General features: G+C 41.7%; 1 protein-coding gene and 1 long non-coding RNA gene across 2 annotated transcripts; both read right to left on the reverse strand.

Annotated features, from left to right (window-relative positions):
- Window positions 1-214: 214 nt before the first annotated feature.
- Window positions 215-4,861, reverse strand: LOC118431497. The gene is made up of 2 exons (XR_004832992.1): window positions 4,719-4,861; window positions 215-1,172 (listed from the first exon to the last, which is right to left on the reverse strand). It is a non-coding gene; the product is annotated as an uncharacterized LOC118431497 (long non-coding RNA).
- A 4,149-nt stretch (window positions 4,862-9,010) lies between these two features.
- Window positions 9,011-14,438, reverse strand: LOC118410085 (zinc finger protein OZF-like). The gene is made up of 3 exons (XM_035811570.1): window positions 14,373-14,438; window positions 14,085-14,107; window positions 9,011-11,493 (listed from the first exon to the last, which is right to left on the reverse strand). Exon 3 carries the CDS (start codon window positions 11,489-11,491, stop codon window positions 10,025-10,027), a length of 1,467 nt encoding a protein of 488 aa, XP_035667463.1. The 5' UTR covers window positions 11,492-11,493; window positions 14,085-14,107; window positions 14,373-14,438; the 3' UTR covers window positions 9,011-10,024.
- Window positions 14,439-24,009: the final 9,571 nt, after the last annotated feature.

Here is a 24,009-nt window from a genome sequence, read left to right on the forward strand (position 1 = left end):
TCTCACCGGTGTGTTTGACTTTAGGTTGGTCTAAAGCAACTTTCTGAGCAGCAGAATAGTCACACAGGTCACACTTGAAGGGTTTTTCACCTGTATGGATTCTCATATACCTGGATAGGTTGGCGCTGATAGCTGTCCTGTACCCGCAATCCTCACACTTGTAGGGTTTCTCACCGGTGTGTTTAGCTACATGTTTATCCAAATATTTAAAATATTTTTTTGAGCAGAAGAATAGTCACACAGGTCACACTTGTAGGGCTTCTCACTGGTATGAGTTCTTACATGTTTGGATAAGTGAGACTTCCGTGCTGTCCTGTACCCACACTACCCACACATGTAAGGTTTTTCACCAGAATGTTTCTCTATGTGACGGTCCAAACTGGATTCTAAAGTACAAAAATAGTCACATTTTTCACACTTGTAAGGTTTTTCACCTGTATGAGTTCTCATATGTACAGACAAGGCAGACTTTTTAACTGTCCTGTACCAACACTCACCACAGACGTAGTGTTTCTCACCGGTGTGTTTTGCTACGTGTTTGTCCAAATTGAATTTCCGAGCAGCAGAATAGTCACACAGGTCGCACTTGTAGGGTCTTAAACCTGTATGAGTTCTCATATGTCTGGATAAGTTAGCCCTGTCAGCTGTCCTGTACCCACACTCACCACACATGTAGGGTTTCTCACCAGTGTGTTTGGCTACATGTTTGTCTAAAGCGACTTTCTGAGCAGCAGAATAGTCACAAAGGTCACACTTGTAGGGTTTTTCACCTGTATGGGTTTTCACATGCTTTGTTAGCTGTCCTGTACCCGCACTCCCCACACATGTAGGGTTTCTCACCGGTGTGTTTAGCTACATGTTCATCCAAATAACTTTTTTGAGCAGCAGAATAGTCACACAGGTCACATTGGTAGGGCTTCTCACTGGTATGAGTTCTTACATGTTTTGATAAGTGAGACTTTTGTGCTGTTCTGTGCTCAAACTTGCCACACATATTCAGTTTCCTGCCAATATGACCTTCTGAATCGTTGTCCAACCTGCTTTGGGTTCCTGTCAGCTTGTCCTCCAACATGCCAGCAGCCAAGTCCGATGAAACTCCAACAGGACACCTATTAGAAAAGTTGCCTGGAACAGTGGTGGGAGACCTCTTTACTGCCTCTGCCATGTCTGGCCTAATGGATGAAAAATTTGAAAAGATGAAACATGTTAGTTGAAAAAAAAAACAGTCAATAGTGCATTTTCCTGCGAAAATATAAAACGGCATGTTGCTATAACACTGTCTAGCATCCAATGAGTCTCACAGTGATGGAGTTTATAACGTAGCGGTAAAAAATGATCGATGAGTACGGCTGAAATCTTAAACTTTTTGTCAACAAACACTTTAAAGTGAAAAACAGTGAGGGAGGAATTTTACTGTGTGGTAGTATAATGATAAGTCGGCTTTTATGTCATACGAATAACAAGTTTCCAAGTCGCAAATAGACAAAAGTAGCGGTTTCCTTTCTCAGCACTGGAAGACCAGTGATGAAGCATGTATCCAGTGCTGAAGCCGGCTCAGCACTGGACTTTCAATACTAGTACTGAGTCAGGTTAAGCACTGGAAACGCTCCTGTCAGTGCTCTAAACAGGGTGCTGAGACTACAATCAGCACGAGATTTATTTTTTACCTGTAGCAACGTATACTGTTGGAAAAAAAAAGAACTATAAATACCATAGAGATAGAGTATATAGGCGATAATTGTCTACGCGTTACTACTTAATATTGTATGTTAAAAAAGACAATGCTTTGCCGCTAAAGTAGGATATTGTTTTAAAGGAACAAGCAAGTTCTTTAAGATTGCCCAGTTACTGTGTTAGTTGTCTATCCATAACTACCTATTGTTTGTAAAAGATCTAGAAGCAAGCTAGCTCTTTGCTACACAGATAGTGTAGGTGATAGTTGTCTCCTGTAATGTCAATCTCCGCCAGACAAGGTGCCATGGCATGGGGCTCTAATGAGTTATTTTCTTTTTAATATTGATATAACTCAAACAGACATGGGTCCGGACGCACATGCTACACGAACATTTTAAACACGTTCAGCACTGGAACGTTCCAGCACTTTGAAAGTTTATAAACGTCAGCACTGGAAGTCCAGAGCTGGAGTTTTTGTCTTTCGCTGCGCTTCTGCGGCAAAAGGCAATCAGACGGAAATTAGATTTCTGTCCGTCCGGGTCGACCATGCCATACCGTGCTAGCGAGATATTCTACCCTGCAGATTCGACGGTATGTAACGTTATGACATACGTATCGGGCAACCATGAATGTGCTGCTTGGGTTGCGGTCCATGCCATATCGTGCTAGCGAGATATTGGTCGCTGCAGATTCGACGTTGCCAAAGGCCATGCAAGTATGTATGACATACGTATCGGCCTACCATGAATGTGCTGCTTGGTTTATGCATGGCTTATAAGCAGGAATTTGCAGAGACGGATGTGAATGGTGAGGATTTCTTCGTAAGATTGTGTACAATTTATAAACTAACATGTTCGCTGTTTGGTTATAATAAAACAGGCATTGTAGAGAACAGTTTGACATGTCATTTACTTTGTTTTATGGAAAATCACCGCTACAAAATCTAGAATTGTGTAAGATGCGTGCGCCGCATCTGACATGGTGTGGGAGGGGGGCGTATTCGGAAATTTCTTACTCTAAGAAATTTCAGGCTATTTTCGTGTAACAAACTTCTTTCAGCAAAATAGTAGCCCTCGGATGCGTTGAAAATAGAATTACCCACAATTAATTTATAATTTCGAACGGGAAGATTCTGACCGAGCTTGACGGAGTGAGTCTGACGCGTGACGTCACGACTCCGTCAAGTAAAAGCATAATTGCGTTACTAAAAGAAACGAAACGTTCCATTAAACATACCACAGACCTGTTTTAGTTTAAAATATCTACCTTTCACTTGATCTTGCCATTAAAAAAAAATTATTTCCATTACTGTATATGCCATGTTAATATTTTATGTTGTTTATGGTGACAATACTTTGTTTGTTCTTTCAGAAATTCAGGACACATCTACTGATAAATTTGATTACTACAGTGCACTTTGATAAAACCCTGTTGTACTGTAACAGAGCCGTTCTTAACAGCAAAACAATCCGAATAAAGTTAACATCATTCATATTATACAGTTGTGTTATTATACAGTTCAAGTAAAATATACTCTGTGAGAACCACTACCTTACTTTTATAGTAACAGTTATATAACCTAGCACTTGACCAAACTGTGCCAGAGCTGCCAACGTTGCAGACTTGGCACCCATAAGTATATAATTAAGTATAAGTATATATATAAGTAATCGAAAGACCAGCTTTTTTCAGAAGCTCTTGTTACACCACTGGTCAACTACAGTTCTGCTAGTCTCTACCATGCTCCAGCTGGTCACTGAAAACATAGCAGACATTACCCAAATAGACAGCTAACATGTAAGAGGAGATAGCTGGCTGGCACACGTACAGTTTGTGACCGAGAGAGAAACCTGTAAATGTACCTGTCGGCCAGTTGACTCCTCTGGTGTGTTATCTGTCTATTGGGGCGATTTCTAGTATTCGTCCATCGATCCGTGGAGCCTGGCAGAGGCCAATTACATAGAGGGCTTCAAAAATCACAATTCTATCTTCTTTTTAAAAAGAATACTGAACCCTCAACATTATTTTAACATATTCGTTTGTTAGCCAGTATCGGGTCAGTACTAGTACTTCGATCAGAGACCACGAAGAAAGAAGTTGGATGCTGTAAGTCAGGTCATTCGCCTTTCGGAAGGGACGTAACATAGGAGTCTGGTGTTCTAGGAGGTGCCCAGAAGGGGGAGGGGGGCGACTCCTTCAAGGTAGCAGAACACAGTATTTATCCGCGTATTTATCCGTGTATGACGCGGATACATAAAATAGTACGGATAAACTTGTTGAAGGAGAGGTAAAAAGCCTTGTTTGAGGGGCAGCCAGATATAACCTGTGCTGCGTGGTCACGGAAGGTGTCGACTCTGAAACTGCACGATTTGGATTGTGAAAAATTTCTATTTTGTGTATAAATGCGTCCCATTACGCAACAGCCGTTCTGAATGTGAGCCGGCTGCAGTTCTGTGACCTCCGCAGAGGGACATTTTACAGAGGGTGTGAGAAGACGATACGCCGACAGGATTTTTCTTTGTTTTTTAATATTTCATTTGTGGCTTGTACCTTCAACTCAAACATATCCGTTTTTTTAATATTCCAAAAATGCACCCTACTATATTTTTTAATGCGTCGAAGCCAGTCACCTTGAGGCCCTTAACTATAGAAATCCCCATAGGCCGAAAACTGTGTTCTGTTACCTTAAGCCTTTCGAGACAAAGGGAGGTCGTCTTTTCTTGTGCTATAATTTACATCTGGTGTATTATGTGCAGCCAGTAGGTACCCAATTTTGTTAGCAATGAGAAATTCAGTCTCATTACTAAAGAAATGGGCAGCTTCTGGCTGCAAATAATACACCAGATGTAATATATAAGACAATACGACCTCCCTTTGTCTCGAAAGACTAACATGTCGTGTCGCCCCCCTCCCTCTTCAAAGATTTCACACCACGAAAATTCTTTAATATTTTCCCGCCCAATGCAACCCATACACCATGGAAGCGACCTACACCGCTTCTGCTTTACGATAAGGCAGTCATTTAGCATAATTCAAGTTCTTACCTGCTTCCAATGTTGGTTGAAAACCTACACACAATCCTCCAAGCGCTTTTATGAGAATTTACAGGTCAAAGGTGAACTTATTGTAGGTCAAAGGCGAACTTTTCGAAGGTCCAAGATTGTATTCTGTACCTGATTATCCATTTAGTGCGCAAGTCAATTTTCGTTCGTTTGCCGAATAAAGTTTTAGGCTGTACTGTAAATCGTATATAAAGCAGCTGCAAAATAAGCAAATACTAGTAACGTTACACGCTGTAAACGGTAAAACAAACAAAAAGGTGTTTTTACTTTTCGCTTGTCAGTAATGAGCATACAATATGCATTGAGTCAATTGTGAGGGTCTGCATGCCTTTTTCCGTTAAGCGTTACGAGCCATTTTAATTCACCGTTAATCGTTACCGACCCTCTCTAATTTAACGTTAACCGTTATCGGTATATTCTTCGTGAAGCGTTATTGGTCGTTTTAATTCAACGTTAACCGTTATTTGTTATCCCGAATTCACCGTTAAGCGTTACCAAGAAATTTTTCGTAACCCGTTATACACACGAAGTGAAATGCCAGATAGAACCCCGGAAAATGCAGGAAATGGCGTTTCAAAGGGTCGAGATTTCAAAATTTTCTCCGAGCCTCCCGGCCTTCGGCTCTGGACAGGGTAAAATATGTTGCGGAAGCGTCGCCCTCAAAAACTTTATCACTCATACAGATTTCAGTGTAAACTCAGCTTAGTTTCGGGCAAAAAGCACTCCTAGAATGCAGAAAATGAGGTTTCTCCGGACCTTCATTGCAACGGCTGGCGCCTTTGGCGCTCACGATGACATGGTGAAAATATGTTAGGGGCGTGGGTAGGCACAAAAACTTTTCTCTCTAATAAAATGTCATTTAATTTAGCTTCGTCTTACAGCAGAATGTGTCCTTCAAAATGCAGTAAATGGCGTTTCAGACGGTCCAGATTTAAATTTTCCCGGACTTCTATTGCAACGTCCCGTGCCTTCTGAGCTCGAAATGGTAAAATATGTCGGGAGCTCTGGGGGTGGAGGCCAAAGCTATAATCATTGTGTAATTTGACGAAAATAACAAAATCAACCTAGCTTAGTCAGTCGGCAAAATTTGCCGAAAATGCAGGAAACAGCATTTAAGAGGGTCTTGATTTCAAAATTACCCCCGGACCCCCATGGAATGCGTCGAGCCTTCGGCGCTCCAGGTGCTGAAACTCACAATAGTCCATTCCCCCCATAAGAAATTTGCTACCGCCGTCTCTGTGGCGGGCCGGGAACTCAGCCTCCGTCAATTTACTGATGTCATGGACAATGCCCCTGTCATTCCTCCGGGTTCCGGGCACCTTTTGCTTGGTCATTAGACGGATATTTTCCCCCATTCCCCTACTCTAGCGTTGTATAAATAGGAATGCACGTCAATGTTACTTTCAACGGTGTTATGTTTTGTAACTCCTTCTGAATTTACCGTTAAGCGTTACCGGGCCTCCTTAATTTACCGTTAACCGTTACCGTGCCTCCTGAATTCACCGTTAAGCGTTACCAAGACCCCCCATGCAGACCCTCAATTGTATTCGTAGGTATCAGCCATACCGTTTATTTCAAATGACATAAGCATTATCGTAAGCGTCACCTTTATTTTATACGATAGAGACTGAGAACCAGGCCAAATAAGGGCATGTCATTCACGATTGGGGAGGGGAGGTTCATTTTGGGTAGGGGTGGGGTCTATCAAAAGGGCGACCTGACCCCTATTTCACCCCGACCAGATCTAACAACATACCTATTTCCCTAGATTTTGCCGTCATAACACGACGTCTGACCTGCTCCTGAATAAATTATAATCAGCAGACGATGACCTCTGACCTGCTCCGCCTGAAAAAATTATATTTGACCTCTGACCTGCTCCACCTGAATAAATAATATGTGACCCCTGACCTGCTCCACCTTGCTCCGCCTGAATAATCATCGCAGCGTGTTGACTGTATACTACTCTGGACCCAAGGGAATTCAATGTTTAGGCAAGACTAATTTGAAAGGTTATGTAACCTCCTTTTCTTATGCTGTCCTAGACGTTGTTGTCTTTATTCCAAGTCTTACATATTTTATCTTCCAGGCACGAGTCATCGATCTATACAACACACTACGTTCAACAACGGAGAAATGCTCCGAGAAAACGACATAAGTTTACATCTTGAGAGAGAACTGGTTTATTTATTAAACACACACAAAGTAATGTACAAGATCGTAGTCCTAAGACTAAACTGCCTCGTACTAAGTACACAAGAGATGATAATGGAAGGCCCTGCCTAAGTACGTTAATCAAATTATAATAGTCACAATATTCCCACTCAGCTGTACAATTGAAAAGTGTGGATTTACACACACACACATATAGATATATATATACATCAGTAATAAAATCTCATTTCACACTAAAACAGAACTATTGAGGAAGGTTAAAAGTTATATCTCAAGTCTAACATGAATTTAAAAGGTCGACACAGTATGGTAGCGTAGTGTTCCTAAAGCGAGCCGTTCTACACTTAAAGTTAAACTGAGTGAAGTTGTCAGCATATCTTAGGTTCCTACCAATGCCTCAGAGCGGCGTGGTGGTAGCCAGTTGAATACCTCAGAATTAACAAGTGATCTAGCAAACCTCAGGCAGTGAGCTTTTCGTCTAACATGCAGATGTTCCAGATCACACACCTGCAGCGCCGAACTGTAGGAACTGTAGGAGCGACCAAGAATAATCTTACAGGCTCTAGCCTGGACACGCTCTATCATTGCAGACACAGGCTCTCCCATAAAACAGAGGTCCCGAGAAAAGAAATATTTCCAAACTTTACACTTTACACTTAACAGACGCTTTTATCATAAGCACACAGGCCAAGAGAAAAAAAAGAGAGGTTAATTTCCAAATCTTACACTTTACGCTTTACCAGTTCTGTGGTCAGACATTAGCAACCACAAAAACACACCCATGCCTTGGTGTTACACTTACAACTAGACTTAAGTGGGGGACATTGGGAATGATCAAACACAACTTGTAGGCATGCCCAATCAGGGTAAAAACACATCACTGATAAGACCAAACCTTGAATATGCCGCAACAATGGGATCCGTATACAAAGGCAAAAATAAACTGGAAAGGACACAGAACGTACCAAGCCTCCAGATTCTGCACAAACAAGGATCCTAGTGTTGCCAAAATGAAAACATAACTGCAGTGGATGTCACTTAGATACAGAAGGAAAATGTCCAGACTTTGCATGATGTACAAAATGACCAATAAACTAGTGGATGTACCGACTGATAAGCATATGACACCAGCTCAAAAAAGCGTGGCAATTAAAACTATTGCGATGGCGACGGCTTTCTTGTTTATTACCAAGTATCTGATAGTATTGTTGTTGGTGTGTTCTAGTATTCGTTTTCTGGCTGTAACGTTATGTATGAAAATTGTTTTGCACCGTGGATTTTGTAGGGCATTGCTGTCAGCAAAGAAGACAGTCTCTTGTGAGTGACAAGTGGCCTTTTCATTGATTATACATTTTTCACATAAATCATATCAGTTATCTTTTTTACTTTAACTTGGCGACAATTTGGCGAATTCTAACTGCACCCAAGCACCCACGATCTAGTATCACTAAACAGAAACAGAAGAGCAGAGGGAAAATCAGAAGCATTGTGCACAAGAATGAAATCCTCATTCAAAATCATGCTATTACAACAATTTCTCAATGATTATGCAAATTAGGTAATGATTTGCATACTTGATATTTCTGTCTTTTTCAGTTACATGTCATATGTTTGGGTGTCCTAATATCGTGGATTTATAAGGCCTAGGCTAGCCCTTGGGGCGTTGCCAAAACAGCACTCCATTATTTGATACAGTTATAATTTTTTAGGTCTTTCTAAGGCTTGAACATTACTCTTATGATCATAAAGTGATGACACACACTCAATAACTTTCTTCAATAAAACTTCATATGTATTACTTTCATGTATGCTGAATTTACAACAAAATAATATACTTACTTTGTACATGTAATGACAAGAAACAGTTACAATGAATAAACATATATATACAGTGCAATACAATAATATAGACTAATGCATAGGTCATACACATCTGACACATACAGTATAGCATTAATATTGACAAATACATACATTTAACATAAAGTTCTTGCGGAATGTGGACCTTAAACTATTGGTGAACATAAGGGTACTCTCAACATAACCTGCGAAGCTGCAGTGTTATGCCAAACTTTGTCCGAACCTCCTTTACATATTCATATTCATCACATATTAATAATTTAATTTTAATTTGATGAATGGTTTATTGAAAAACGACATACCTCGCAGCCAAAGACTGAATTGCGTATACGGTACAAGTGTGGCACAATAACATGTCTCAACTTATCATACACTTTAAAACTTTAAGACAACTTTTGTCTTAATTGGAACATAAAAAACAATCGACTATTTACACTATGGCACAATAACATGTCTCGCCTTATCATACACTTTAAAACTTAAAGACAATTGGTCTTATTTGGAACGTGATTACGATAGACTATTCACACCGTTATTACAATTTATTTCTTGACAAAATCATATCCAGTTGCTATTTGGTGGACAGTCACATATTAATCTAATGGTGAAGATTTTGTAAAATGGGAGGGGTGGTAAAATGTTTTATTTTATTTAAGGAAGAATAGAAGTGGGCTCTTTTATGAACCCTCATCAGCATTTAGCATAATTCAAAACTTAAATTTTCAATATCAATTATTTACATGCCATCACCATAACACAAAATCATGAGTATGCATGCATTCCTTCTTGACTAAAATGTCCCTATAGTTCGAAAGGAAGCTGCTATAGGACCTAAACATTTGCTACTCTTCTCCAAGTACAGCGGCTATCTACAATTTACAAATCGTGACAATAGTTTGTCTAGAACAAGAGATATTAAAAAGACATTCTGCTACAATACCACAACAGCTATTTACAATTTGCAAATTGTGACAATAGTTTGTCCAGAACAAGAGATATGAAAAAGACATTCTGCAACAATACCACCAGGGGTCCAAAAATCGAATAATTTCTTCAATAGCACATTACCTCAACAAATTTCATGGCAATCCATCTGTACCTTTTTAAATCATGTTGCTCACCCACATATACATACAAACATACATAGAGATGCTACAGACAACTTATTGGCAAAGGTAATAACTCCAGGCAAGTTTTACAAAAGTTTATCCATCTCATGGTTTAGAAACTTTGCAGGGGACGTATTTGTAACTTTATTGGACTATGTGCATTTTCAGATGCAAGAACAGGTGCTCCTTTTGGGTTGCCTTAAATCCACACTCCCCACATACGTGGGTTTCCTGACCAATGTCTTCAGCCTTGTGGTGGTCTGAAAAGCATTTCTGTGTGGTGGAAAAGTCACACTTGTCACAATTGTACGTTCTTTCCTCAATATGCATTCTCATATGCAGAAGTAGGAAGTCCTTTTGAGTTGCCTTGAATCCACACTGTCCACAAATATGTGTTTGTTCAACAGTGTCCGTCACTTTGTGTTGGTCTGAAATGCGTTGCTGTGAAGAAGATAAGTCACACGGGTCAGCTTCACAAGTTTTTTCCACAACATGCATTCTCACATGCAGGAGTAGTTGGTCTTTTTGGGTTGCCCTGAAACCACATTCCCCGCATATGTAGGCCTGCTCGGCAGTGTGCTTCATCCTATGTCGGTCTAAAATGTTTTTCCGTGTAGTAGAATAGCCACACTGGTCACATTGGAAGGGTTTCTCACCTGTATGTTTTTTCATATGTCTGGATAACTTGGTGCTTTGAGCTGCTCTATACCCACACACTCCACAGATAAAGGGTTTTTCCCCTGTGTGCTGCTTCATGTGCACAGCTAGGTTAGACTTGTTGGCTGTCCTGAAATAACACTCCCCACACATGTATGGTTTCTCACCGGTGTGCACAAGCATGTGTTTGTCTAAGTCGCTTCTCCGTACAGCAGAATGGTCGCATTGATCACATTTGAAGGGTTTCCCACCAGTGTGTTTGAAGGAGTGAATGTCTAAGTGTCGTTTTTGGGCAGCAGAATAGTCACATTTGTCACATTTGTACGGCCTCTCACCAGTATGTTTTCTCATGTGTATAGTTAACTCAGACTTGTATGTTGTCCTGAACCCACACTCCCCACACATGTAAGGTTTTTCACCGGTGTGTTTAAGAATATGTCTGTCTAAATTCCCCTTATCTGCACTTGAATAATCACACAGGTCACACTTGAAAGGTTTTTCTCCAGTGTGCCTCCTTATATGTCTAACAATGTTTGCCTTATCAGGTGTTCTGTGCCCACAAATCCCACACATGAAGCGCTTCTCACCAGTGTGTGTGACCATGTGTCGTTTTAGATGGTTTTTCCAAGCGGTAGTGAAGTCACATTGATCACACATGTGCGGCTTTTCACCTGTATGCCTTCTCATATGTTGCAGAAATCCAGATCTATAAGTTGCCTTGTATCCACATTCTTCACATACGAAGGGTGCTCTCTTACTATGCTTTGCAGAATTGCCTTCCATCTGTTGTGTATGCGCCTGTACATGTGATGAGGCTTTCTCCTTCCACGGAGTAGAGTTTGATCTTTCATATGTTTCCTCCAATAAAATGTCCTTATCTTTTGTCCACTTCTCTCGCCTGCTTCTCTTTCTCCCTGAACGTCTGGCAGGAGGTTCCTCAGGCGACGAGTCCATTTCTAGTAAATGTAGGATTATAAAAAAGGTTAAAATGAATCATACTGGATGGTGGCACTACTACATATTGCACCTTAGGGAACTGAAATAGGAAGGGCTTTACACACCTATCACCCCAACAAAATGTGAAATTTCTTTTTAGAAAATGTCAAATTCCTTTTTACTTTTTTATATTTCAGCCATGCCACAGGTATGTATGAAATACATTGTTATATTTCAATCAGTACATGGATTGTGGTCTTATTGATGTATGTAATACAATGAAAATAAAGTAAAATAAAATTGTACTATTATGTTTTCCTTATTTTCTGTTTAAATTCTGCTCTGTCTAAGCTAGATGCAAAACCCTGATTTGAAGGTTTTGATTTATGTGATTATGATTTGATATCTGGTCTGTTATATGATTTGTATAATAGTTACCGATTATGTTCATGCCGTTCTCTTATGTTATAATATCCTATGTTCACTTATAATTTACTCTGTATGTGTCCTATAAGCCCACGTGGGCTGGGCGTTTTGACGCATGATACGTTAATAAAATTCATTCATTCATTCATAAACGGCTGCATGGATGCTTTTTTTAGTGGTGACAAATTCAATTTTACCTGTCACAGTGTCAGTGAGCTGAACTGATCTCAAAAGTTAGGTTGGTGACAGTTTGCTTGTAACTGAAGAAATTAGCAGGTAGAGTTTGCCAGCCACACGCTAGGTCGGAGGTACAGTCAAACCTGTCTATAGCGGCCAAGTTACACATTAAGTTACTCATGATTTTAGTACACACTGATCTTTCTCTCCAAAAACATTGTCAAGATTGTCAAAAATTCATTGACCCTGCCAAAGTCAACTCTGCCAAAAAGTATTGATATTGCCATAGACAATGTTGGTAAATTCGCAGAACTTGCACTCTACCGTTTAAAACACGTGTACCTTCCGCTACCGCCAAAATGACCCTGTCATCAAATTGTCACATACTACGTTTCTAAACTCAAAGCAGGGTGACAATCCGCCGCCGTATGGTCGCAATAGGAGTGTTTCTGTATCTACGGGACTCGAAAATGTGACAGTGGACGCGTTGAACAGGGACCGACAAAAAGTGACCGCAATGGCCAGGTGGTCACTATGCAAAGGTGGCCACTAATACAGGTTTGACTGTACATAGTCCTGGGTTCTGAGTGGTGCGCTTGTGCACTAACAGCAAAATAGTGCCTCTTGCAGGGATTGGCTAATTGTAATTTGTAATTGCTATAAACAAAGAACATATGTTTATTTGTCATTGGCAATTTTTTCCCACCATATAGGCTAAATGTGCTCAACACAGAATGAATAATATGCTGACATTTCCTGTAGCTTCATTATGAACGTGCCCATGTAAAGCAAGTATCACGACGTAAGCAGGGCTCAAAATACTACCAGCATATGCAGGTTAGTGCAGGTATAATTGGAGCTGTGCAGGTATTTCTGGTGTCTACCTGGTGTGCTGGGTTTTATACATGAATGTCATATGATGTAGGTGTATGTGGATTGTTATTAGTTGCATTGACTGTTACCACCTATAAAGTATACAGGAAAAAATATCAATGGTTCCTGAACAATTTTAGTATGATCCAACTTCATAAATTCAGAGTGGTGCAGGTAAAATTTGTCTCGTGCAGGTAATTTTCAGTGTTACCTGCACCAGTGCAGATATTCAGGAAAAAAGTATTTCGAGCCCTGGTAAGTGTAATAGTACTAATACCCTCTGCTCGATGGTCTCTACTGACTACAGCAAAGCATTAGAAAGAGTAAGCCACACAGTCGCGATCTGCTGTCTAGTGGAACTTGGCCTACGGCCTTCACTGGTCTGATGAAGGTCACTAACAAATAGCAGACATTACCCAAATACTGAAAAAGATATACAAGAGGAACATACAAGAGGAGATAGCTGGCTGAGGAGTAACTTATCAGTTTGTGATTAAGAGAAACGGGTTGCAAAGTGTACATGATGTACTCCTTGGCTAGCTAACTCCCCTGGTGTGTTATTTGTCTATTCGGGTGATTTCTAGTATTTTCCCATCGACCCATGGAGCCTGGTAGAAGCTACAGTCCTCCATGTACTAAATCGGGTCCAGGTTCTGGTTCAGGTTCAGGTCCGGACCTGATCCTCTGTACCTGAACCGTACCTGGACCTCAATTTTCTGTACCGGTACCCAGCCTTAGTGTATATGTATGATATCGGGTCAGAACTTGGACGAGGTGCCTCGAAGGGGGGAGGGGGGCGACATAACATGTCTGTCTTTCGAGACAAAGGGAGGTCGTATTTCTTGTATATAATTAAAAATTCTTCTCGTGTATCATTTGCAGCCATTAGGTACCCAAGTGTGTTAGGAATGAGGACGAACTTTAGCCTTATTACTAAAAGATAATACACCAGATGTAATAATACAAAAAATACGATCTCCCTTTGTCTCGAAAGACTAGTGTCGCCCCCCTCCCCCTTTCAAAATTTTACACCACGAAAATTCTAATATTTTCCCGCCCAATGCGACGAACACATAATAGAGACGACATTCGGATATACAACAAGACAGTACTTTAGCATAATTTACGTTCTTACCTGCTTCCAGTGTTGTTTTAAACCTTGTTGTTGTTGTTGTTGTTGTCCTCGTTTAACGTCTATTATTTCGCTAGACGTGGTCTCTTGGTGCTGAGTAACACATGGTTCGCTTTTGAGTCAATAGTCTCTCTTGGTATTTAACTCTTGGTTCCTTGTGCTTGAGAGTTGCTGGAGGAGTTTCTAGGAGAGTACGTCGAAACGGTGTGTACTCTCAATGTACTGGGAGAAGGCCATGTACATCTGTTTGTTGATTCCTTCTGAAAGGTCTTCTCTCATTCCAGCTTAAACCTTCACAAAATCCTCCAAGCGCTAGCGTCTTCTATGCGAACCAACAGGTCAAAGGTAAACTTCTCGTAGGTCAAAGGTAAATTTGTCGTCGGGTCGTTTGTACCTGATTATCCATTTAGTGTGCAAGGTGTTTTGCTCCTCATCCGATTAAAACATATGGCTAAAGACACTTGGCTCAAAGCTCATTTAAGCCAAACCGACTTTTGATTGCAAATATGGCGGCCTAATTAATGTAAGCTTAAGCCTTTTGGCCCTTATTTGGAGGAGAAATGAGATCATTATTGAGGCAAGGAGGTTAAAAAAAGGACCATATTCATTCTCTTGTATGGATGACATCCGCGCTTGCGTTAAGTTTCGTCCGTTTAAAAAAAAATAGGCTGTATTGTAAATCGTAGATAGCAGCTTCAAAATGAGAAAATACACGCCGCAAATTGTCATCATCATCATCATCATCATCATGGGTTACCCCCATATAACCCCGCAAGGGGCAAAGTAGGGGGGGAGCTGAGGTCCCGGGTTAGGGCGGGCAGCCCTCCTGCCTGGCGCGGAAGCTCTCAACTGTGGGAGCACTTACTACCGCACCAGGCAGGGAATTCCACTCCGGGATTGTTCTAGGAAAATATGAGTACTTGTATGTGTCTGTTCTTGCAAAGATTGGTTTGTACTTATGTTGATGGCTGCCTCGGGTTCGCCCTTGGGTCGGAATCAGTAGGTTCTGTGTGTCTATGTCAATCTTGTTGTTAACTAACTTATAAAAGAAGGTGAGGCGGGCGTTCCTCCTCCTTTCGGAGAGAGGACGCCACTGCAGGTCATTGAGCATTTGTGTCACGCTGCTAGTCTGCCGGTAGTCATTGAGGGTCACTCGGGCTGCCCTGCGCTGGACGGCCTCCACCGCCTGTATCCCTTTGTTGGTGTACGGGTCCCAGACGGTGGCACTATATTCCAAGTGGGGCCGTACCAGCGCTTTGTAACAAGTGGCCTTGACCCTGGATGGACAATGGGTCAAGTTGCGCCGAATGACCCCTAGGACCTTACCAGCTTTGCTAGTGGCGTGGTTGATATGGGTGTCCCACCGCAAATCGTCGGACAGTTGTACTCCAAGATAGGGGTGGGACTTAACACCGGTGAGGGCTTCTCCACAGAGGGAGTACTGTGTTAAGATGGGGTGTTTCTTACGGGTGATATGGAGGATGTGGCATTTAGAGGGGTTGAACGACATAAGCCAACGATTTTGCCATTAGCCATCGAGGTCAGACTGCAGATCTTGAGCGTCAGAAGGCTTGCTGATAGTTCGATAAATCAAGCAATCGTCAGCAAATAGACGAACATGTGAGTCTACGGAATCGGGTAGGTCGTTAATGTAGAGCAGGAAGAGCAGAGGGCCTAAAACAGTACCCTGCGGAACTCCAGAGGTGACCTTAACAGCTTTAGATGTTCCACCGTCAAAGACGACACTCTGGGTTCTCTCCGTAAGGAAGGCCCTAAGCCAAGACTGAAGTAGTCCAGAAATGCCATAGTGCTCGAGCTTGCTCAGCAGACGTTCGTGAGGCACTGTATCGAATGCCTTGCTAAAGTCAAGCACCGCGGCATCGACCTGTTTGTTCTGGTCCATGTTTTTGGCCAGGTCTTGGAGGATTAGCACCAGCTGGCTCTCGCAGGACAGACCCTTCCTGAAGCCGTGTTGCGCTGGGGACAGAATGCAATGGGTGTCTAGATGTTTCATCATGTGGCTGTGCACGATATGTTCGAGCACTTTACCACAGACCGATGTCAGAGACACCGGCCTATAGTTTGCAGGCAAGGTTCTGTCCCCCTTTTTGAAGATTGGAGCGATGTTAGCTGTTCTCCAATCTTCAGCAACATCTCCCGTGGATATTGACTGGGAGAATATGACCTGTAATATTGGCGCAATTTGTTCGGCTACAGTCTTCAGGAGGCGAGGTGGTATTCCGTCTGGTCCTGTGGCCTTGCTGGGGTTAAGACAGGAGAGCTGTTTGGCTACCCCCTCCACTGTGATGTTAAGGGAGGGGATAGTTGGAGCTTTGGGTTCACCAAGGGTAGGAACGGTGGTCTTATCCTCCCTGGTAAACACTGACTCAAACTGGGCCCCCAGTGCATCGGCTTTTTCTTTGGGGTCAGATGTTAGCACCCCCTGATGTCTTAGGGCTGACGCACCAGTAGAGTCTTCTCTGATGGATTTGACATAGCTCCAAAAGGCCTTGGGATTTTCCTCGATGTTAGACTCCAGATAGTTGGAGACGTAATCCCTGTGGGCCTTCCTAACTCTCTGCTTAACTCCCTTCCTACACCTCTTGAACTTTGCCCAGGCTTCACTGGAGTTGGACCTCCTAGCCTTGGAAAAAAGTTCAGACCGCTTACGCATAGCTTTGCGAATCTGGGATGTTATCCAGGGTTTGCTGGATTGTGGCCTCACTTTTTTCCATGGGACATGCTTATTGGCAGCACCACTAACGGCTGCCTTAAACAGCTCCCAGTTTTCTGAGGCAGTATTGTGCTGAGCCTGGTCTGCGAACTCTCGGCTGTATGTTACCATATCCTGTTGGAGTGCATCGATGTTAGCTTTCCTCCACAGGTATATGAGCCGATCTTTTGTGTTTGATGTTTGGGGCTTTACTTGAACATCAATCAGCGGGATGTCATGATCGCTGAGACCTGGCAAGATTTTGACTCTCTCCACTAAGGTGGAATTTGTGGTGAGAAACAAATCCAGGGTGTTCGAAGTTTGCCCCACTGTATGTGTTGGTTCGCAGACCATTTGTTCCAGACCACAGTCGTTGGCAAGGCTGATGTAATTGCTAGTGAGAGTGGATGGATTGGAAGCGGTGGTATTAGCTTCAGGGTTCCAGGTCGCATCCGGCAGGTTGAAGTCACCTGCTAGCCAGATGTGGGCATTGTTGTTATTAGCCCGCATTTGCAGCACTGATCTTTCTAGCGCTACAAAATCATCATGACCAGCTGAGGGGGGGCGATAGTAGGCCCCTATGTAGATGGACTTACTGTTAGCCAGATGGACCCTGACCCAAGTCAACTCGCAGGGACAGTCCGGGTCTGGGTGGTGGGTTGCTATGATGTTGTTCTTTACAGCAACAAGCACACCCCCTCCCCGGCCAGCTCTGTCTCTCCTGAACACATTGTACGTGTCCGGAAAGATTTCGCTGCTGCCCACTGACGAGTCCAGCCACGTCTCAGTGCCAACAACAATGTCTGGTTGCACAGCTTCGCAAAATGCGTGCAGTTCAGGTACCTTATTGCGGATAGATTGAAAGTTGATCACACAGGTCCTGACTGGTTTGGTATGTGTGCGGTCGCGAGGCGGTGGAGTAATACCATATCCGATAGGCGAAGACGTAGCGATAGGTGAGCCGATAGATCTTGCTGGACTAGAACAGGTGCTGGTGTTAAAAGAAGAGAAACAATTAGAAGTTTCGAATACTGTAGTGTTGAAGAGGCTGGAGCTGAAGTTATTAAAGCTGTAAAACATTAAAAAAGACTTCGTCCGAAAATTTAGAGGGTAAATAAAGTCCCTATAATAATGATACAGTAGAAGCCAGTTAATTCCACACCGGATTAACACACACTTCTGTTAACTGCACGGAATCCTAAAATCCCAAAACTGTGCGGTCCAGCTAGATAACTTCGTATCATTGCACCAGCCGGAGAATTGCACGAAATTCACTGGCACATAGGCCGTGCAATTAAGCGGCTTCTACTGTTATAGTATTTTAATATAGAAAAGTGCTGACACTTTATATCCAACACTAAATTTACAATTCTAGTGTTGGGTATAAAGTGTCAGCATTTGTATATAATGTATTCTACCAAAACAGATGAACTTCGATGTTGAAAAAAAAGTGTTTATTTTTCACTTGTCGGGCATACATGTATAAACTTTTATGGAATCAACTGTAGTGTTACTTATCATCCAAAGCGGTCCCATTATATAAAAGGACTTCTTTCTTTACAATTCTTTATAATGTTTAATACGCCGAGAAAAGCATAAACATTATTGTACCAATATAGTGTACACTGAACAGGTTAGCAAAATAGTGAGAAAATTAACATCACAGCCTCTTAGTACACTGACAAACTAAAGAACAACGTTTTTGTACGATGTCAGTACAAAGTCAGTTATCAGGTAGCCTATATTTGCTGTGACGAAAATACATGTACCTTTGTCATTGAGTTACATATCGCCTTTTAAAAGTGGATTAACAGATGCTGTACAAATTTTGTAGGAAATTAGCACAACGTCAGGCTTTGGAACGGCCTGTATAACGCTAGTTCACCTTTATTTGCAGGGTAACCTATAATGTGTATATTCGTTGTACCTAAAAACAGGATATTAAGGGAAATCACGATGATAGACGGTGGTTTCAAATTGCATTTTTGTCAATATAATGCAGTTTGAGACCACCCTCCATCGACTTGATCAGGTATATATGGGGACCGTAATATGAGGAATAACACGACGTGAAGTTTCTCTTCACACGAGGATCAACACGAAACGTGCCAATGCTCTCGTGCCGCTATCTTTGCACGCTCGCCTCAGGTAAAGGCCCATTACGTGCACTTCTTCAATTTTAGCGATGTCCGCACGGCCGGGCATACAATGCTATATTTTCCCGCCCCGGGTGAAGACTAGGGTCTCAATTCGGACCCATTACGTGCGTTTTTTTTTTTCAATTTATCGGTCCGCACGTAGCCGTGGCCGGGCATACATGGCTATATTTTCCCGCTCTGAGTGAAGAATAGGGCCTCAATCCGGCCCCATTACGTGCGTTTTTTTTTTCAATTTAGCGGTCCGCACGTAGCCGTGGCCGGGCATACATGGCTATATTTTCCCGCCCCGGTAGACTTGGCAGTCAATCCGGCCCCATTACGTGCGCTTCTTCAATTTCAGCGGTGCCTGCACGTAGCCGTGGCCGAGCATACGCTGCTATATTTTCCCGCCCCGGGTGAAGACTAGGGTCTCAATTCGGACCCATTACGTGCGTTTCTTCAATTTTAGCGGTGTCCGCACGTAGCCGTGGCCGGGCATACATGGCTATATTTTCCCGCCCCGGTAGACTCGGCGCTAAATCCGGTCCCATTACGTGCGCTTCTTCAATTTCAGCGGTGCCCGCACGTAGCCGTGGCCGGGCATACACTGCTATATTTTCCCGCCCCGGGTGAAGACTAGGGTCTCAATTCGGACCCATTACGTGCGTTTCTTCAATTTCAGCGGTGTCCGCACGTAGCCGTGGCCGGGCATACCTGGCTATATTTTCCCGCCCCGGTAGACTCGGCGCTAAATCCGGCCCCATTACGCGTGCGTTTCTTCAATTTCAGCGGTGCCCGCACGTAGCCGTGGCCGGGCACACACGGATACATTTTCCCGCGCTGAGTAAAGACTCGGCATCATTCCTTGCGGAGGTAAAATGGACTTGACTTGAAACTGACTCTACTCAAGCTTCTGCATACCAAATGGGAAGGCTTATTTGACCAAGTGGACAAGTATCCAAGCCATGGCGGAGAAGGCACGCCGGTAAATGTTAGCATTGCGTGAAACTATAAACAAAGATCACCGCCATTTTGTACTAGCATTTACTATACAGTGTTTTCGATATAAAAAAAAAAAAGCCTTTAATTGAGGCGCACATGTGTTTTAAAATGTAGACTCTAAGTATGAAATTGTAAACATGATTACGATCGTAAAGCTGTTATTTAAGTCCAATAATAAAAATTAAGTACATGTTTGTATTATTGGGCAAGCGACATTTATCGTGTAGTACGAAGATGTCTTGTTTACAATCGATAATCCTGGAGTATTTTGTGATGATGCTTCTCGGTGTACGTTGCCGGCAAATGGCGTGCTTTGGTGTGCTCACGAGATATCATGATTTTCTTCGTCAATGTTCAGTGACAAGCTTCGTTTTTGCTTACAAGGAGGAAAGACGACTCAAAGTCGGAAAGAGTAATGAAACACAATTTCTGATAAAGCATCTCATAATTGACTTTATCCCGTTAAACTCGGTAGATAAACTGTTGTTTGCGAAACTTGACACGGAAAGTCATGTTTTGTGGCTATATATGTCAGTGTTAGTTTATCCAGATATTTTCAAACTACAAATAATTTTTCCACAACATGCGAGAATGGTACCTCCCAGACACCATGGCGCCACCGCTTTGTCGCGAGCCCGAAGCGGCATGACCAAAGGCGGCCGCGGGCTGTGCGGGAAAACTTGAATGTAGCAGACTTGTTGAACTAGGAATTCTCACGGTTACGGTGCACGAAATAATACTAACAAAATATGTGGGGCTTGTATCTAATCTCATTCAGCAATGGCAGACGGCTAGATTCCTCTGACAAATTAAATCTACGCTCAGCTATTATATAGTTATTTCATTTCAAACTTCATGTAAAACCCTACCGTTTTTTAAGATGTTGGCAAATACCTTTGAGATGGATAATGAGTTTCTGTTTGTTTTCTCTCCAATACGCAGGAACAGTATATCGAAGCTCCATCAGTGGTTTGAAGTGTCGGAGCAGGAGGTTAATTACAAGTAAAGCCTCCTTGGTCGAAGGAAGAACAGTTTGCCATAGCAAGAGCTACAGCAGTTGTGTTGTTCTGAAGTGTGTGTATGTGTCTGTGTGTGTCGTTCAGTTCTATATGTGTGCGCGTGTGTGTGTCGTTCAGTTCTGTTGACGATATTTTGTTAATCCTAACACTACGTTCGTTTATCCTAACCTTCTGGTTTCAACTAAGTAAGGCGCATTTTGTATGAAGAGTAGTTTATACAATAAATTATATAAAGTAACAATATTGAATAGACTTTTATAGTATAAAGATTGTAATATCGCTCCTTTACAAGAACAATAACTCCAATGCCCGAAGCTTGTGTATAATAATATTGCCAAATATTTTTTATGGCAAACGCGGGGGGTGGGGGTGGTAAATGTTTGTTTCTTTTATTTTGTCACGAAACAGACAAAAGCCAAAGATTGTAATACACATCTGTGTCTAGAACGTCACGTCCCGGACTCTGGTGCACACTCTATTGTTCACACCTCGCTGTGACTTGAATGTCCAAAATGTCCTGCAACACATCAGCGCTAACTATTACTAAAAAACGACAGTACAGTCTGACCGTCGGGTCGTGAAAGACACTACACTATAGACGTCTTCATTCATTCATCATTATCACCTATCAACTTACCTTTTGTTATATGTAAGTAGGTCGGTGTGAACTGTCGGAACAAGTCGGAGCAAGGAGGTTTAAAAAACAACCTCCTTGGTCGGAGGAAGAGTTTCTCACGCCGTTTTACTTGAATGTATGTTGATCTCTTTCAACATCTTGTTATGACGAAACATTTCTGTTCTGGTTTGCATGAAGATTGAAACTTACCTTCTATTAACTGTGTTCAGAACAACGATTTTACCAAGGAGCTTGGTTTTACTAACACAAGTTGCGTCTTGACTTACCCTACAATAAATGACATTTGAGGAACAAGAAGAAAAACGAAAAGTCTTTTCTTGCAAATTAATGGTTGATTCTTTCCGTTTTCCACCTTCGAATAAGGAGATTCAAACTGTTTTTCTTTAAAATTTGGACTTTGTTACGCCTTCATTTAATTTGGTGGTAGGAACTTTATCATAATTCCTTTCACATTGTCTTCCTTCCTAACGATAACATTGGATCCATTCCAAAATACATTTATATACGAAGTATGGAATAAACAAGATACGGTAAAATATAAAGATAAGTGCCCAAAGAAAAAAACAACCACCCAAGAAAGCTGCTTGTCAGTATAACAATAGAAACCTTTACTTGGAAACAACCGCTTGAAACAAAAACAATGGGAAAATTGCCCTGAATAGATTGGTGTTGAGTTTGTGTTCAAGAAAAGCTCCATTTTTTAAAAAGAATTTGTTTTCATGTCTTGTTTATTAAAAGTTATTTGTCTTGGCGCTGGCTCTTTGCGTAAATTAACATTACTTCCAGTACGTATTACATGTATTTCTGACACGTCTAAAAACTGTTCTAGGCGTTTTTTTATCAACAACACATGTACATATACTAGTACATGTACAGTACGTCACACCATACTAGTGTCGTTACTTTTGAAGCATCAAAGGTAAGTGTATACCATGGTCATAATTCGTCAGCAACTACTTCCAGCCGGGCCGCTATTACAAACGTCGGAAACACGGTACGTTGATAATTTAATATATAGAAATTCACAAGTAAACTGATACATTTGAAATGAGACATATTTGAAAGCAAATGGATCATGAATGTAAAGTCCTTTCCAAATTCTCTGATCGTGTCTCCACCGACAGGAACAAGTTGGAACTAGAACATATCGTACTTCATTCGAATCAGCCAGATATACTTTGATTTGCATGCCATGGAGAACGTTGCCGATGCAAGTACTCAATACATTATACAATGGTGTTCATCACTCGTCGGCAACACGGTACGTTGATGATTTAATAGAAATTCATAAGTAAATTGATACAAATCTGAAAATTGAGACATGTTTGAAAACAAATGGATCATGAATGTTAAGTCCTTTCCGAATTCTCCGATCGTGTATCCCCCAACATGAACATGTTGGAGATAGAACACATCGTACGGAGTTCATTCAAATGAGATGCGTATATTCAAGACATTATAGAATGATTTCCATCACTCTGTATTATAAGCTGCTAACAACACCAATAATGAACCAAGGATAAAGAAAATGTTTCGTGCAGGATGTGTCACTCAAAATGATCGACGCGGTGAAATTGTCTCCACCCTTTTTTTAACCTCCTTGATAAGATGTATATAAGATTATAGATGGATATGAAATGAAACATACCAAACAGACGGGGAGGTAATAATTGTATCAAACCAATCGTAAATGAATTCTGAAATGGAGTATTTTACAATGTTAAAAAAAGGTTACTCGTCCCAGGGAGTCTAGCGGATTGAAGTGGTAGTTCGGTAGAATCCCCAAAGAATTCGCCAAGGCTCTTATGTGAAGTGACACAATGGCTAGATGGAGAGAACTACATAATACGTATCTTTTTGTTACGATGGCTTGGCCAGAGCCTATGTTAAGAAACTATTAAAATTCCATCTGAATTTCCCGACACCTTCCGCTAAGATTTTGTATTTATTATGCTTGTTCCTATATAACTTATAACTACCGTTTTCATTTCATCACACCCAGCCAAGAAAACTCCCTTATAATATAAGGGAGTTTTCTTGGCTGGGTGTGAAATGAAAACGGTAGTTATAAGTTATATAGGAACAAGAATGAAAACGGTAGTTATCGTTGTATTTCAATTGCCAAAATTTACCCCCGACGTTGCAGCCAACAGAAGGTTATAATCTGTCGTTTCTCCCAAGACATGTAACCCAATAGTGTTATCAAAATAAGTTACAACTTACGTTACCATATTCACACCACAGTATGTTTTGTGGAATATTTAACTCCCACTGGCGTTCTAAAATCCTGCAAGACTAACTGCCTCTGTACGATTGACTGGAAAACTCTGTAGAAATGACTATAAACTCTAGTCTGCTTCGCTCTTGTTATTTTCTTTGACCAGTGTGCCCGAAAACGCGTGGATTCCTGATCATATAA

This window comes from Branchiostoma floridae, chromosome 2, assembly GCF_000003815.2.
Source record: "Branchiostoma floridae strain S238N-H82 chromosome 2, Bfl_VNyyK, whole genome shotgun sequence".
In the NCBI taxonomy this organism is placed as follows: domain Eukaryota; kingdom Metazoa; phylum Chordata; class Leptocardii; order Amphioxiformes; family Branchiostomatidae; genus Branchiostoma; species Branchiostoma floridae.